The following is a 16,960-nucleotide window of genomic DNA, read 5'->3' as shown; positions in this document are numbered from 1 at the left end:
TCCTGGGATTGGGTCCCGCATCGGGCTCTCTGCTCAACAGGGGGCCTACTTCCCTCTCTTTCTCTCTCTCTGCCTGCCTCTCTGCATACTTGTGATCTCTCTCTATCAAATAAATAAATAAAATCTTAAAAAAAAAATGAAATCCAGAATCCTTTCCTCATTTCACTCAGATTTCTGCTGATGTGGTCTATAGTCTCTTCTCCAAAAACAAAAGCTCTCTGGTCATTACAGTTAAGTTTGGCTCCGATCTGGTGTATGTACTTGCGGAATCCCCCTCTAATATCTGTTTAGCGTGTACTGACTTCTATTAAAAGAAGTTTAAGCAAATGAAAACTATAAATGTAAAATGCATTTCAGTTTACTTTTGACTGTATAAAAAATTCTAGAATTGTATTGAGAAGACATAGTTTGTATTTAATTTTAGACCTGCATGGCGTCATTTCAGGAAAAGAAAGAATAATATGTGTCCTTCTTGCATCAGAGAATAGCAAAGGCAGTAGTTTATAGATTACTATAGATAACGAGGTAATCTTGCGGTGCCTGGGTGGCTTACTCGTTAAGCATCTGCCTTCAGCTCAGGTCATGATTTCAGGATCCTGGAATTGAGACCTGCATCAAGCTCTCTGCTCAGCTGGAGACTTGCTTCTCCCTCTCCTATTCCTCCTGCTTGTGTTCCCTCTCATTATTTCTATGTCAAATAGATAAATAAAATCTTAAAAAAAAAAAAGTTACTAGGTAATCCTAATTACTAGGATTTAGAGGATTACCTAGTAATCTATGAATTTTTACACAGAATGCTATGTTGCTTTTATGACTCCTTTCCATCTCTGTAAATAGTCAGTAGTAGATAAATTACCTTAGTCATCATCTAAGAACAAAAGCCGCCCTCTATTTTCAATATATTCTTTAAAAGTAGAACAGAAGGTAGTCTCAAAACTAAATGGGAGGGGTGCCTGCGTGGCTCAGTGGGTTAACTCCTCTGCCTTCAGCTCAGGTCATGATCCCAGGTTCCTGGGATCGAGCCCTGCATTGGGCTCTCTGCTTAGCAGGGAGCCTGCTTCCCTTCCTCTCTCTCTGCCTACTTGTGATCTCTCTCTGTCAAATAAATAAATAAAATCTTTAAAAAAAACCAAACAACTAAATGGGAACAAGGGAAACAAGATGGTTTTCTTTGGGTATGTGTATTTAGATAAGTCAGTATATAGGAGGCATATATTGAGTTTGTTGTAATAAGGCTTTGTAGTGATAAAGTTCTCTTAAGAATATCTTATTAGGGGAATAAACATTTCATGTGTTTTCCTTTCTTTGTTTTGGTCCAGAAATGTGAACGACTTCTGCTTTATCTCTATTGCCATGAATTAAGTATTGAATTCCAGGAACCGGTTCCTGCTTCGGTGAGTTGTTTACTTTATGACCTCCCTAGTGAAGAAGCTTGGTATAAGACTTGAGAGTATTGGCTCTGGTCTTAAGGCTTCTCATCTTAGTCTTCTTGAATAATCTCAGCCTCTCCAAGGTTCAAGTTTCCTTCTCGAATGCTATTTCTTACCCCATTTTGGATATTCCAAGAACACATAGGAGACCTTTATAGAACGTTTTAGCATAGTACCTGCTAATTATCAGTACCTGATAATGTCAGTACGTATTAATCCATACTTTTATTAGGGCTCTTATGGATGTGTGATTCACTTGTCAAATATTGCATTTTGTTTTTTAAAAGTTTTTGTTGCTGTCATGACAAAGTAATGAATTTAACTTCTGTGTTCTCTTTCACTTTTAAAATGGACATAAGGGATATAGATGTAATGGAAAGAATCTTGGACTAAGAGTTGGAATACTTAACTTCTCCCAGTTCTGCCATTAACTAGCCTTAAAACTTTGGGCAAATTTCTTAATTTTCTGCCTTTACCTTTTTAAACATATAGTGGGAGTACTGGACTGAAATATCTCTAAAATTCCAGTTCTATGATTCTAGGCTCTGTACCTTGGGGAGAAAACAATCTCTATGTAAGTATTAATTTGATTAAAAATGTAAAATTGAAGCTTTCACACTGGTTCTTATCTTATGAAGATAAGCCCTCTTTATGAACAGTCTAGATTAAGAAAGGACTGGAAATTTTGCAAGTCAGTGCTCTTTGATTATCTTAAAGAAGACTTTTTGTTAGGAATAAAAGCTCTAAAGTCCCATAGGAAAAGGAATATCATGGGTGCTCAGGCTTCATGAATGGAATGAGAATATGCTATATACATTTGCTCACCATCATTTGTTGAGTTAAGACATTGTTGAATGCCAGGCCTGTAATAGAATATTAAATAGTCGACTTGTTTACTGGGTAGGCTCAGAAAGGAATTTTAAAGCACAAAAGCCCTAGACACAGGAACATGTTTTATACAAATAGTAACCATCTGATACTAGGAAGTTTGTCTTCAAGTATAGGGATTTTACAGTAGAAAATAACTTTAAAATATTTCTTTTTGTGAACTGTTTAAATAGCTTCTCCAAGTTCAATTGTTTCTCGAGAATACAACTTTCTGGCTAAAAGTTGGGGCCAGAACACTCTCTGGCATGATCATTAAAGGGTTAATGAAATTTTTCTTGTGTTATTTATCCTCTTTTTCCTCTGTTGTTTTATGTCCAGAGTCCTTTGTGGTATAAAGTTATAGCCTCTAAAAGACAACATTCTAATGATAATAATAATAAGTTTTGTTTTTATATTTTCTTAAAAAACAAAACAAAACTCTTCAGGTGTCATAGTATTCTGATGAGCCAGATGTGTCCTTAACACTAATGTTGGCTAGCTTTGCTGATCGCGTTCTTTCCAAATCTCCTTACCACAGATAGAGCTTTGAAGCCTTCATAACCATTAAGACTGCCACAGATTCTGAATATGATTTGGTTTTTATGATAAATGATTGGGGCATAAGATTTAAAATACCTTCACTATACCTAAAATTTTCAAGAAGCTGGCTCAGTAATTAATATATGCTGTACATTTTCAAATAAAACAGTTTGGTATTTTTGGAGAATCCTTAGCTATCCTTATTTATTTGTTTCTTTAGATACCAAACTACTATAAAATTATAAAGAAACCAATGGATTTATCTACCGTGAAAAAGAAGCTTCAGAAAAAACATTCCCAACACTACCAAACCCCAGATGACTTTGTGGCTGATGTCCGTTTGATCTTCAAGAACTGTGAAAGGTTTAATGAAGTATGTTAGCTTCCAAACTATAAAGTCTTGGATTATTAGTTTTTGGTTTTTGCTTGTTTATTTTTTATTATATTTTTCCTGCTAAGAGATTTTTCTAATTTGATTGAAAAATTTTTTTTCTCCTGCAGTTGTGTCAAAAGTAAAATTTGATTGCATCCACAGCTCTAATGAAAGTTTATTGTGTATAATTGGAGTATATTTTTGAAGCTGAGGGTTGAGATATACAAGTATAGAGAGTAGACTGTAGTTAAGTATATGGAAAATGATTATTAAATAGTCTGTATTTGGGGTTCATTTAGGAAAGGCACTTGTACTGGTTCTTTTGATTTTATTATTAACGTAGGTTAATAATGTTAACCTATTAAATGTAGAATACTGAAATCATAAACTAATTTCTGGTGGCTCATCTTGAATAGTAGCCCAGAGTATATGATGTTGAGTTTTCTAATCTCAGCAATACGACTTTTATTAACTTCGGTTGTGTATTTTTTTTGAGGATAAGGATGGGCTCTCCTTGAGGAAAAATATGCTATATGACTCACTTCTTCAAGGAAATTGTTTTGTTTTCTTTGAGAAAAGGCAAGTCTCTTACTGTTAGAGAAGATTTTCATTATTCTATGAGAAGAAAATGGAATTAGATAAGAATCTACAAAACCTTTAGAAAGCTCAATAGTAAAATATCTTTATTACTGGTGAAATTTGGTGCCATATGACTATTACTAAAAGGACATCAAATCATTTAACATATACTCATAGCTAACTCTGGAAGCATCTAGATGACCTTTTTAATATTTGGAGAAAAAAATCCTTAAGGTTAAAAGTATAGTGTAGCAATATACTGCAGAAAGTATAGTAAAACCTTACTCACTTGAACTTAAAATTGATATAGTTCCACTTTTTGTCTTACTTTCTAATCCAGTTAGATTATTTTCAAACAAATGTGCTTTTATGAATTGTAGCTAACATCTGCAAGGAAGAAGACACATTTTATCTGCTTTAGCAATGATTAAATAATTTATGGTTAACAAATTGCCATACAGATAGAATTCTAAGTGGTTTGTTGATGGTTTGGCAGTTTCTAAAAAGCAACATTTCTTAATATGATTAGTTTTTTTGTCTTCATGAGATTGATGTATTCAGTCAGCCGCCATTTCCGATTGACTTACTAATATAGAATTTGAAAGCATTCTTGAGGTTTCACAGTAGGTTTAGTAACAGAACTTTGTAAAGAAAGTGGTTCCATGTTCTGTAGAATTTGAGAAAGCACTTAATCTGGTTATAGCAATTTGTTCCCCCTAGTATGGCTGACTTTCGTCGCCAATCCTATGCAGTTTCATAACTTTAGAAAGGATTATAATTTCCCTTTTTTTTTTTTGACTCTGGTATCCTTTTTAGATGATGAAAGTTGTTCAAGTTTATGCAGAAACACAAGAGATTAATTTGAAGGTAAGCTTTTCAGACCATGCAAACTTGGTGAAGGAATATGCATTACCAACAGGTGAATATTCCTATCTTTTGCTTGCAGGCTGATTCAGAAGTAGCTCAGGCAGGGAAAGCAGTTGCATTGTACTTTGAAGATAAACTCACAGAGATCTACTCAGACAGGACCTTCGCACCTTTGCCAGAGTTTGAGCAGGAAGAGGATGATGGTGAGGTAACTGAGGACTCTGATGAAGACTTTATACAGCCCCGCAGGAAACGCCTAAAGTCAGATGAGAGACCAGTACATATAAAGTAAAATGACATGAACTTAAATAATTGTTTAAAAAAAGAGAGAGAGAGAGAAAAGAAAACCTTTTATTTAAGTGTTGCTGGAATATCCTGCCTACAGTGGGCACCTCCTTGAAGAAGCTGATAGCTTTTACACAGTATTAGATTGAAGTAATGGACAGAAGTCACTTCTTGTCAAGAAAGGGGGAGAGAACTCTGTTTGCAACTTTAAAAGTAAAAGCAAAAGCGAAATGATTTGAAGATTCTGTAACTAAAGAGGATGGTTCTTTAGAATGGCAGTTGTTGGTGATCATGTGGTATTGATTGGTGCAGGATGCTGGGCGTACAAGTACATACTTGAGGGTCATGTCGCTTGATAAATTGTTTCTTTGGACAGGAGTGCACAGATACTAAAAACAACTTTCACGTCTCCCCTTCCACACACATACATACTGATTTGTTTTCTAGCTAAAATCAGAGTTGCTCAGATTCCACTTTGATGTCAGTGCAGATGTGCATTGAATCATGCCATGACATTTTTTCTCACTTTGATGCTGTTGGGCCTTAGTTTTTATATTGGTTTAAAGAACTCAACAGTAGTTTTATTTTCTATTTATACCTAGAGTCTAGAAAACATCAGTGATCATCATTTAATCACTTTTAATGGTCTGCTGAAATAAATACAGTAACTTTTCAGTGGCAGATCTTATAGTAGTCATTTCCAGGAAAACACTTCCACACAATTGCACTTCCCAGTCAGACCATCTGATCATACAGTTATTCCCATCAAAGGCAGAATGTTCGTTTTAAAATTAATCTAGTTTTCTGTACATTTGAATTTGATTGAGAAGGTGACAACTGGCTCTTATCCAGTCTTCCTTCATATCAGTTTTCTGATAGACCACTATTGGCAAACAGTAATCTGTCAACTACCAAATGTGTAAAATTTTCTGTATTTCACTTTGTCTTATTTGTAAATAGTGAACTAAAACTTCTGGCAGATCAGCAACATTTGCTGAGCCTGTTTTTTAAGCTAATGTGTATTCTTACTAATGTTCCTATCAAGAATGGATTTGTAATATATGCTGTCTATTTCTAATGTTCACATTCATATTTTGAGGTTCTATCTTATTTTAATAGAGAACAGACTTCTCAGAAAATCTTCAGAAGCAGCTTATTATTAAATATCAAACTATTGAAATAAACCCGGTGGGGTTAGATTACTCATCTGTCCACCAAGTGGGACATTTGCATGGACTGGGGGCTTAACGGACTTAGAAGAGGCCTGTAAGTAAATCCTGAAAATGAGCCAATCCCCACTTGAATGGTTACTGGAGTAAACCCACCTTTACTACCCTGAGTTCAGCCCCTGAGGCAGATAAACCACCTTGGCTTGGTTTCATTTTTCTTCTCTTCATTTGTGATGCTCAGATCCAAGATGTGTGTTCTAGACTGTGTACAGGCTTCTCTTTTGTTGGATTAAAAAATTTAGTCCTACTTTTGTATGGACACCTTAGAATAAAAGTGACCAAAATAGAAGACTTGCCATTAGATATTTTTCAGACGTCAGCAGATTTGTGGCAAATCATTTGCCTTTTTAAAACTTCGGCTTCTGCAGTTCAGACAGTAGACTACTCAGTAAAAATTATTTGGCATAATTGTCTGAGGTAAATATTTTTTAGTGCATATTGAATCAAATAAAGTGCTCTAAAGAAATTATTATACAAATTCCTTTGGGTTGTTTTTATTTTCTTAACAAGCGTGGGGGGTAAACATGAATATTAATCAGGCCTTCTGATGGTGTACGTAAGTGCTGTTGATTTTATTACTGCTGTTGACTTCATTCTGTGACTTTCTTTTAGCTTCTCTTTCAGTTTTGTTATAAGTTCAGCTTTAAAACTTACACCGAACTGTTTTATCATTTTACTCACATTTCAGATATCTAAGAAGAATTTTCTTAAAAGAGGGAGAGAATCGTTTTATAATCCTTTATTTATGTGCATTTCCCTCTTTCCCACAACATTTATGATTTGAGTTTAGCAGACATATCTAGGGCATATTTGGGAAAGTGAAGAGTAGCAGTATAACTTCCTTTTGTCAAGCCATTTATTTCTAATATTTTACACTTGTTCTTCAGTTGAGTCCTTTTCATGATTCTTAATTAAGTCTTTTATATAGGTTCTACCAGTGGGGGAGAAATTAAATTTTAATATTTATTTCTTGATATTTAGGGCCTTAAAAAATAATGTGTTCCCTTAAAGATATTTCTATGTTAGGTGAAAATTTTTTTTTTCTTTTAAGATTGGTTTTGGAAAAGCCACTTTACTGTCAACATTTAATAGACTCCATTTCTGTTAATAGAAGACAATTCTTACTACTGAGAATTTACTATTAAGTAAATAGCTATCAACAAACTACCCTTAAATGCAAGTTCAGGTTTCATGGAAGCTTTTTTCTTGTACACTGATCCGTGTATTCCTAAGCTGATTTGTTCAGCCACTATCTGATATAACCATTAGAAAAAGTATAAAAGCTTAAATTGATATTCAGATGTCTTTATGTTTTTCTATTAATTTATATTTCAAAAAAACAAACATTTAACGTCAATTCCTAAAGGCAGTTTAATACTCTTTCTTTATTTAAAAGACAGTATTTTAGACATGGAGATGTTAAATGTTAACTTAAAAACTTGCAAAACTTCGCAATACTTCATTTCTGATCTCCCATCAGAACACTAAAAACAAAGTGTTCCTCCGTCTTTTACGGTGGCCTAAAATTTTTTTTTTTTTTTTTTTTTTTTTAAAGCTCTTGGCTCAGCTAATTCACTGAGTAAAGGAATTGTTTTGCAAGGTGAAGCATGTACATGTCCCAAAGTATGGTTAGATTGTAGGTCATAGAATACATTCAATGTATAGAATACATATACATTCAATGTATAGAAACATTGAATCATTACCACAGAGATAATAAGGCATTAGCTCTCTTGTTGAAATTATTCTTTTTGGAATCAACGAGGTACTTTCTGACTTCAATGTCTTATATAAAGGAATTTTAAATAATATTAAAGTCAGCTAATCTCACTTTTTGTTGTAACAATTTTTGAGGTTTTTAGTTCATCCAAAGAAATAATGTTTTTAAGTAGAAGCAAGAGGTTTATAGTGAGCAAATTGTTCGTTTACCAGTTACCTCAGCAGGTCTCCTGCCCATGTAATTATTAGTGATGAGTGTTAATAAGCCGGTAGATTTAGGTCTTCTGACTGTGCCCTCGGATTTTGGCCTACCACATGTTATTCAGTAATCTCTTATTATCCAAATTGGGAGTAGATGCTGTGGCCCCCCCTCTCCCTTGGCCTTTTAAGTCCCTTAGCCATTCCCACTCACAACACAGGATGTATAAAGATCTTGTTTCTTGTTGAAGTCAACACTGCTTATTTGCATACTCAGCATTGGATTGGTGAGTAGTTTTTATAAAATGCACCCACCCTAACTCCCTTAATTAGAACAATCAGATTCTTAATTCATACCATCTGTATTAATAATCTGCTGAAGATGATCCAAGGTTTTCAAGGTGTATCAGTTTGATCTTGAATTCAACCTGGATGCTTGCTTTTATTTTTCTGACAGTTCTCTCCTCCTCGATAAAGCAATAACACTGCTTTAAGTCTGTTGCCTAATAGGCATATCATAGTCCTCTCCCAGATGGTGATTTTATAGGAAAGTTTGTATGCATATCACCCAGTCTATCTTTTAAAAAATAAGAAATTTAAATGTACGCTGGAGCTTATGACAATATATTGTGGCATTTTATTTTAAAAATTGGGGAAAGTTGCATATTTTTTTAAAAGTAGGTATTTGAGTAAAAAAAAATTGAAGGTACTTTTTTAAGAAAAAAAATTTATATGCCACAGTTTACATAGACATTTCAGATTTCAACATGTACTCTTGGATATGATGGTTTCTTTACTTGGCCAAAATGCATGTAAAACTTATCTTCCATCTTAGTTCCTTGTGTTTGCCTTCGTGGTCTTTTATATATTTTTTATTGTATCTGAGAAAATTATCTTCAAAAATAGGTCAATTTGGACGTATTTGTCATAATCATACTACAAAATGTACAAAATTACGTTTAGCCCTTTTCTAGCAAGTAATCTATAAAAAATGCTCTTCTTTAAAATTCACCAAATTTGTATGTGGGAAGGCACTCAAATGATTTTGTAGGTGCCACTGCAATATTCCCTTTCAGGTGTGGCCTAAATTTCAATCTTAAGAAGGAAGTGCTTGTCTGCTCCTGGTCTGAAAAATGTAGGCATTTACTATGTTTTAAATCACAGTGAAACATGTATATAAGCCTATAAAAACGGTATGTGCAATCTGAAAGCCTGTTATTTTCTATGTAGACATACACACGAAAGGGTTAAATTCACAGCCTTACTAGTTCCTTGCTTCCAGTATTTCAACTGGTCTCCTCCCCTCATTATTATTATTATTATTATTATTATTATTACTACTACTACTACTACTACTACAACTATTATTTTTGCACATAATTAACTGCCCTTCAATATGATTCTTAAAGAAAAAGTGCTGTTTCTGTGGTATTGTATTCTCTAAATAATCATATTTAATTTTTTAAAACAAGGTTGCAGTTTCTAATTGTTCCGTTCCTGTGTTTTTTGCTGGTGTGTATTAAAAGCAAGATTTTCTTTTTCATGGTTATTTAATACATTAGCTGCCTGTAAATATTTCTTGTTATAATGCTCTGGAATGTGTTGTAGAAGTTGTATTAGATTAGTTTAAAGCCTTGTTTGAAAACCACATTGTTTTGGTTATTTCTATTAAATTAGAAAATTGAAAAAGTTTGCAGATGAATTCCTTTTTTCTTCCTCTTTGAGTTGATATGTAATCATTTTAAGTTTATTTGAAAAATGTATACTGTGTGTCAGGCACTGGAGATACAGAAGTGTCCCTGCCTTCACAAGTATTGTTTAGACTCTGAGAACAATGCGTGTTACAATAGGGATCAACACAGAACATAGTAGGAAAATACAGGAAAGGCTCTAACACCAAACTCATTGGTCATGGAAGTGATCTCTTTCACTTAAAAAAATATGATAGGGCGCCTGGGTGGCTCAGTGGGTTAAAGCCTCTGCCTTCAGCTCAGGTCATGATCTTAGGGTCCTGGGATCGAGCCCCACATCAGGCTCTGCTCTGCAGGGAGCCTGCTTCCCTTTCTCTCTCTCTGCCTGCCTCTCTGCCTACTTGTCATCTCTTTCATATAAATAAATAAAATATTTCAAAAAAAATTATAATAACAGGGAACCAGGCAAAGAATGAAGAGAATAAAATATTATTCTGGGACCTGAGAACTTCAGTTTGGAGTAGAGTGTAAGCTAGAACAGTAAAATATTAAGCTGGAGAACTGAGCCAGGGTCCTTTTTAAGCAGTGCCTTGAAAGTCATGTTAAAGGGTTTGGGGTTTTACTGATGGTAACAAGGAGCCCCTGAAGAATTTTAAGAGTTCTTAAAGAATTCTCTAAGAACAGGGTTTGGAGAGCTGATCCAATCAGACTTGCCTTTTTGAAAGTTTGTTTTAAACTGTGAAGAATGGATTATGGAGAGTATTAGAAGTGGAGAGAGAGTTGTAGGCTGTGAGTAATCCAGAATTGCCCTAAACTAGCTATCTGACAGTGGAGATGGAAACTGGCAGTCAAATTATAGAGAGATTTAGAAAGTAAAACAGACCAATACTGGAGGCCAGGTGGTCCTTACCTTAGGCTTTTATTATATGATACCTATTAACATCATAGTAGGAGAAAGGAATAGATTATGAGTGGAGGGGAATGAGTTCAGTTTGGGGGGTATGTTGAGTTTAAGGTATCCATGGAAAATTAAGGTGTGGATGTCCATGTTTCTGGTGCCTGTTACAAATAACTGGGCTATAGACAGAGCCTCTAAGATCCATCGAGAATCCTGTATTATTTGTCACCAAAAATGGCTAGCTCATGATAGGCATTCAGCAAACACCTGTCAGAAGTTTAGCCATTAGTATAATGTTGTTAACTAAAACAATGTAGGGTATGATATTGCCTGGGAAAGTTTTAGAATGGTTAAGAGTAGGATACTTAAGATAGTGGCAGAAAAATTTAAGGAATATATATATATATATATGAAGATTCTATGAGAAGATTGAATTAGTCATGGAGGAAAGGCAGAGGAGCCATAATGGAAGATGAGAGAGGTTTCATAAGAGATTTCAAAAGGAATATCATTGAAATCAATTATTAGAGCAAGAGATGAAGTAAAGGTAAAGGGCCAATATAGAAGCCATAGATGACCTTAGGAGACCAATTCCATTTTGAGCAGCAGTAAGACTAGAGTGGGTTAAGTAATGGATTGTAGATTGTTTTTCACGAAATTTGACTGGTTTTTCTTTAGGTTATGCAGAACTATGGCCATGAATAACCAAGTGAAGTATCAGAATGAAACTGCCAAATTGTTACCTTTCTGGATGCATTTTGTGTAGTGGAAAAATCATGAGTTTTGGCCATTGGGCCACTTTGGTTTGAACTAGTAAGCTTTGTTCAACCAGTTATCTGTCTGAACTCTTGAGTTTCACTTTAATTATTTGTGAAATGAGGCTAATCATATCTAGCTTCGGGAATTAATATAGACGAGGTTATTTATAGCTCGAGGTTGATACATGGTAAGTTGTGATAAGGAAACATTTAGTTTCCTTTTTCCCTATTTCCTCTTCCTGCTATTGCCATGTAAAAGGGGCAAGTTAGAAGTGTAATTTCTCCCTTTTTACTAAAGAGGTGAGAAAAAGTGTAGATGTAGTACCCCAAGGTTTTAAAATCTATCTTCAATGGAGTGCCTGGGTGGCTCAGTGGGTTAAAGCCCCTGCCTTCAGCTCAGGTCATGATCCCAGGGTCCTGGGATAGAGCCTTGCATTGGGCTCTCCGCTCAGCAGGGAGCCTGCTTCCACCTCTTTCTGCCCTCCTCTCTGCCTACTTGTGATCTCTGCCTGTCAGATAAATAAATGAAATCTTTAAGAAAATAAAATCTATCCTCAACTCTTGAATATTTAGCTTGTCCTTCACTAATTTGAGACCTGAGTTCTAAACTCCAGCAAACACAAAAATTAGCCTCTAGATTTTTAAGAAATAATACATGCAAAGATGAATTGGTAGTATACAACACCTAATCCAAGGCTTTGTCTCAAGCATCCCCTGTTTATGGCCTTAAGTAAATATGTCACTATTCTTTCATTTATAAAGTTGTTACTGTTGATCTGGAAAGGCAATATATATTGACAGCTGTTTCTGATCATATGATAGACTGTATGCACGGAAGAACCTTCCTCATGGTATTAAATATCTGAAATGCTGGATAAGATTCATTTTTTTTAAAAAAAATCTTAAAATGTATTGCTGAGGTAGCAAGGAAGATACTCAAAGCTGCAGTTTAAGCCCTGGGTTGGTTTGATATTTTTTCCCTTTGCATTTTGGTTGTTTTTCTTTTTTTATTAAGTGTCTGGCTTAAGCTTTGATTACCAAGGTATCCATTTCAGAGAGGTATCCACTTCAAAGACAGCTCTTGTTGAACAGCCTGTTCTCTTGTTTTGAATTCACCAATAAGAAGTGAGCCCATGGAACCCTAAACCTCCCCCACCAACCTCAGTAAACAGGGACTCCTGGTATCTTGTGTGTGTGTGTGTGTGTGTGTGTGTGTGTGTCCCACCCCATCTCCCTCTGCAACCTTGCTATGTGGGCCCAGCTGTGCTGTGTATTTTCCAGGCCTTGCAAGTAAGAAATCTTTATTTCTTTTGTTTCCTGATGGTTGTTGCCAGCCACACCATTAGTTATTGGTGGGTTGAGACCAGTACAAAACAAAGCTCCACTTTATCACCTGTAGCATTTTTACCAAAAATATTTGACAATGTAATCCTGAAATAATTAGACAGAAGTGCAACATAGGACATTTACAAAGATGCCTGGTGTGAATTTTTAAAGTGCTATGTAAAACAGGTGGGGAGACTGTTACAGATCAGAAAATCACATGTAATGGGAGCACCTGGTGGCTCAGTCAGTTAAGCATCAGACACGGTTTCGGCTCAGGTCATGATCTCAGGGTTGTAAGATTGAGCCCCGCATCTGCTCTGCACTCAGTATGGGGTCTACTTGGCTTTCTCTATCCATCTCTCTCAGCCTCTCCTCTCTCCCCTCTCCCCCTGCTCTCTCTAAAATCTTTTTTTTTTTTAATCATGTAATTCATTAACTTAGATTTCATCTTGAATTAAATAAACCTAGCAATTAAAGCCATTTTAGAGATATCTGTGGAAATTTGTATATGAATTCTTAATGATATGAAATGTTTAATTTTCTTAGGTGACAGTGGTTTTTTCCTTATACAGGCAATGACCTTTTTCTTAGAAAATGCATGCTGAAATATCTTAAGAATGAAGTGTCATACTACTTTCAAATGGTTAGGCCAAATGGGTGTGTGTGTGTGTGTGTAAAATATATATACAAGATCATGTGAATGGCAGGATAACAACTGGTGAATCTTAGCGAAAAGTAAATGAGGTGTTCATTGTTATTTGAAATTTTTGAAGACTTCAGAGTTTTCAAAGTAAGGTTTAGTGGGGTGAAACAAAAAGTGTGAATCCAAAGAAGTATTGAAAAAGACAGTTGCTCCAAAGATTCTGCCAATCCTTGTGTCCTAAAGACTTTGGAATGGGCTAAGTTTTAAAAGGGAAACTGATCATAGGGCCAACATGAGGGTGAGTTCAGAATGAGATAATCTCCCAAAACCTGTTACTTCAAAATATGATACACTCAGTGAAAGAAGGAACCAGAATACCCTATCTCAAGAGAGGAGAGAGAGAAAACTGGGTGGAGAAAAGGGGAAGAAAAGAAGAATCTACCCTCAGAATTGGTGTCTACAAGCTGACACTTAAAACGGGTTTGGAAGCAGACTTAAACTACCTATTGGAACCAGACTTAAACTACCTATGTCGTCAGAAAAACCAAGACTTAAAGTAGTATCAGGTTAGAAATGTTTCCCAGGCATTTAAGTATTAGTACAACTCTTTAAAGGAAAGCACTTCAAATCCAATCTCAAAGAATTTTCATAGTGTTATAATAATCTTGGACTCATTCAAGGTCACAAAAATGAGAAAGAAGTCATTATTTAAAAAATTAGGAGAAAGAGCAGAAGCTAGCCTATAATGATTGGAGACATTGGAATTATTGGATGAATGTATTCAGACATTGAAAAGATTTTAATATCTCTAAAATTGGGATGGCATTGTAGTATATCAGCTATGTTACTGGTATAAAAATTGGTATATCCTTTAATACTTGATGGCTTGGATTCAATGAAATGCAAAATGCATAAGGAATAGAAGAATGTCTAAAAGTTGAGAAAGAATGAGAGACCATTAAAAATGGCAGGGGTGGAGATAACGGGTGCATAGGAAGAAAAATGATCAAATTTGAGAACAAAACATCTAGAAAAAAACATACAGATAAAAGAAGACCAAAATGAAATTACACAGAATGCAGTACGGTGCAGAGAGAATGTGTGAAGAAGTTAAAGGTCACCAAGAGCACATGGTAAAGTCCAACAAACATCTTGCAGAGAGTACCAGAATGATGATACAGAGAATGGTTATGGATGATATTTGAGGGTATTTCAGCTGAGAACTTTACACATTTGCCTAAAGTCATACATCAGCTTTAAGGAGTTTAGAAAATATATCAACATCTAGACATACTGATCTACGTTCTGGAAGATAGACAAAATCTAGGACATACACAAGTGGGAAGTCAGAGTTGACACTTCTGTGAAGCAAACCACCTAAAATAAGTCCTTAAAAGAGCAAGAAAAGACTTAAGTTCACTGTAGTTACCACTACAGTTTAGAAAAACAATGAAAACCAGAAGACCGTGGGATAATACTTTTAGATAGTGAGAGGAAGATGTCTAGAATTTTGTAACCACAAAACTACCAAGGAAAAAGGACAGGGTCCTTTTGGATAAAAAGAGCTTACTATTAACATATTTTCATTAAATGAATTCTTGGTTTATTCCTGGGAAAAGAAAACAAAAGTTCTAAGTCACAAGAAGGAATGGTGATCCAAGAAAATGGTTAATGAGGGTAAAGTAAACTTTATAAAACAATAATGTCAGTTTTTGAGTGAAAAAGTGAACCAGATGACTCCCAGCATGACAATGTGATTCTGCTCCCCCCCCCCCCCCCCCCCCCCGCTTCCAGGGAAAGTGGTGAAAATTTACAAAACAAAACATGGGAAGCCTCTGGAAATGGACCTATGAGCAAACAGCAGATGAAGAAACATCTTTTCAAGAAAACCTGTGACAGTTCTGTAGGGATGGTGAGAGTCTGTGATGTTTGAATCAAGGCTTCTCCCTACCTCCTTACTCCAGCTCAGCAGTGTGGACACTAGACTGCTACCGCCAAAATCACAAGGCTTTGTCTTTCTCAACTCCCAGTTGAAGGGCTGGGAAAAGCAAGACATCAGTCCTCATCCTGTCCCAGTGCCTGTTGCTGTGGTGAAGTTTTAAGAGTGTGGTTGAGAAGTGTGTGTGTCTGGGGGCTCTGATTCTATCCAGCCCCCACAGAGAATGGAGGCTCTACCTTGGGTGTGGCATGCTTGGAATTACTGGGACACTGACCACCTTTGCCCTAGCACATGAGGTGGTGGTTCCATGCCAGGAAAGACAAACCAGAAGGCCTCAGGCTGCCTCCCCACTTCCTCCATAGAGCACTTAGTGATGCCACTTTCACATTGTTGCATCTAAACCCTGGCTTTGAGATTTTAGCTTGAGAAAGAGGTACTTTATGAAACTAATAGCCCCTAATCGCTTCCAAAAGAATGGACTTAAGTTGTAATAGAATGTGGCCAAATTCAAACAGGAGGGCACAGCACTGGAGGTTGTGACAAAAGGTAAGTGAAGAGAGATTCAAGATAGTCTTAAACTGTGGGTTAACTAGTTTGCCAGAGAAAACTGGTAAATAAGCCCAAAGGAGCCATCCTGTAGTTATAAGAATATGACACACAGATCTCAGTAACTATGCATTTAAAGGAGCCAGAATATGATTAGATGAGTGTATAGAGCAACTTGGGCCCCACAGCATTGTTGAAAACAATATAGCAGCTGACAACTATGGGAGTTGTTAAAACTCCCATATGGCCTGGTTATAAATAAATAAATATGGGAGCCCTATCAAACCCGTTGTCATCCCAGGGAAATTTACCCAAGCTGTGCATCAGGGGTTTAATGCTGGGAGAGGAGGGAGTACATTTCACTAAAATAATTCAGCCAGTCACTAAACAACAACACCTCAACAAATAACTTGAGGTGGAGGAGGGGAAGAACCAGCCGCTATGTTTAAAATCTCCATTCTCCAACAAATACTCATGCAAAGAAATACCAAAGTGTAGCGAATATGCTGGAGATAAAGAAGGCAATAGAAGCTATCTGAAGGTAACAGGATGTTGGATTTATAAGAGGAAAAACTTGAAAGTAGTCACTGTAAACATGTTCCCAGAACTAAAAGAAGCCATGGTTAAAAAGTAAATGAAAGTATGATGTCAATGTCACATTAAATGGAGAATATCAATATAGAGATTAATATTAAATGCAAATTATTCAGGGGGATGCCTGGGTGGCTCGGTTGGTTAAAGGCCTGCCTTCAGGTCAGGTCATGATCCCAGGATCCTGGAATTAAAGAGGCCCACATTGGCCTCCTTCCTTGGCGGGGAGCCTGCTTTTCCCTCTGCCTGCCACTCATCCTGCTTGTGCACTCTCTCTCTCTCTCTGATAAATAAAGTCTTAAAAAAAATTCACTAGAGAGACCGGACAGTAGACTTGAACTGGCAGAAGAAAGAAGTAGAGGTAAAAAGAAATGGGGAAAAATGAACACTGCTTCAGAGAAATGTAGGATGCCTTCAAGCACGCTGACACATGCATAATGGGAGTACCAGAAGGAGATGAGAAAAATTAGTAAAAATATTC

At 36.0% G+C, this 16,960-nt stretch overlaps 1 protein-coding gene across 2 annotated transcripts in view; it reads left to right on the top strand.

Annotated features, from left to right (window-relative positions):
- The window catches only part of TRIM33 (tripartite motif containing 33), a 114,357-nt gene extending 106,639 nt beyond the window's left edge, over window positions 1-7,718 (top strand). Inside the window, exons 17-20 of one of the 2 annotated variants that reach the window (XM_059135301.1) lie at window positions 1,320-1,394; window positions 3,058-3,210; window positions 4,606-4,656; window positions 4,736-7,718. In XM_059135301.1, coding sequence (XP_058991284.1) covers window positions 1,320-1,394; window positions 3,058-3,210; window positions 4,606-4,656; window positions 4,736-4,948 — 492 coding nt within the window. In that variant the 3' untranslated portion in view covers window positions 4,949-7,718. The remainder of the gene's footprint in view (window positions 1-1,319; window positions 1,395-3,057; window positions 3,211-4,605; window positions 4,657-4,735) is intronic. The other variant, XM_059135302.1, reaches the window with a different exon arrangement.
- The last annotated feature ends 9,242 nt before the right edge of the window (window positions 7,719-16,960 follow it).

Source organism: Mustela lutreola, chromosome 10 (assembly GCF_030435805.1).
Source record: "Mustela lutreola isolate mMusLut2 chromosome 10, mMusLut2.pri, whole genome shotgun sequence".
Lineage (NCBI taxonomy): Eukaryota > Metazoa > Chordata > Mammalia > Carnivora > Mustelidae > Mustela > Mustela lutreola.
Note: the sequence above shows the minus strand (reverse complement) of the source record. Positions and strands in the feature narration are given on the sequence as shown.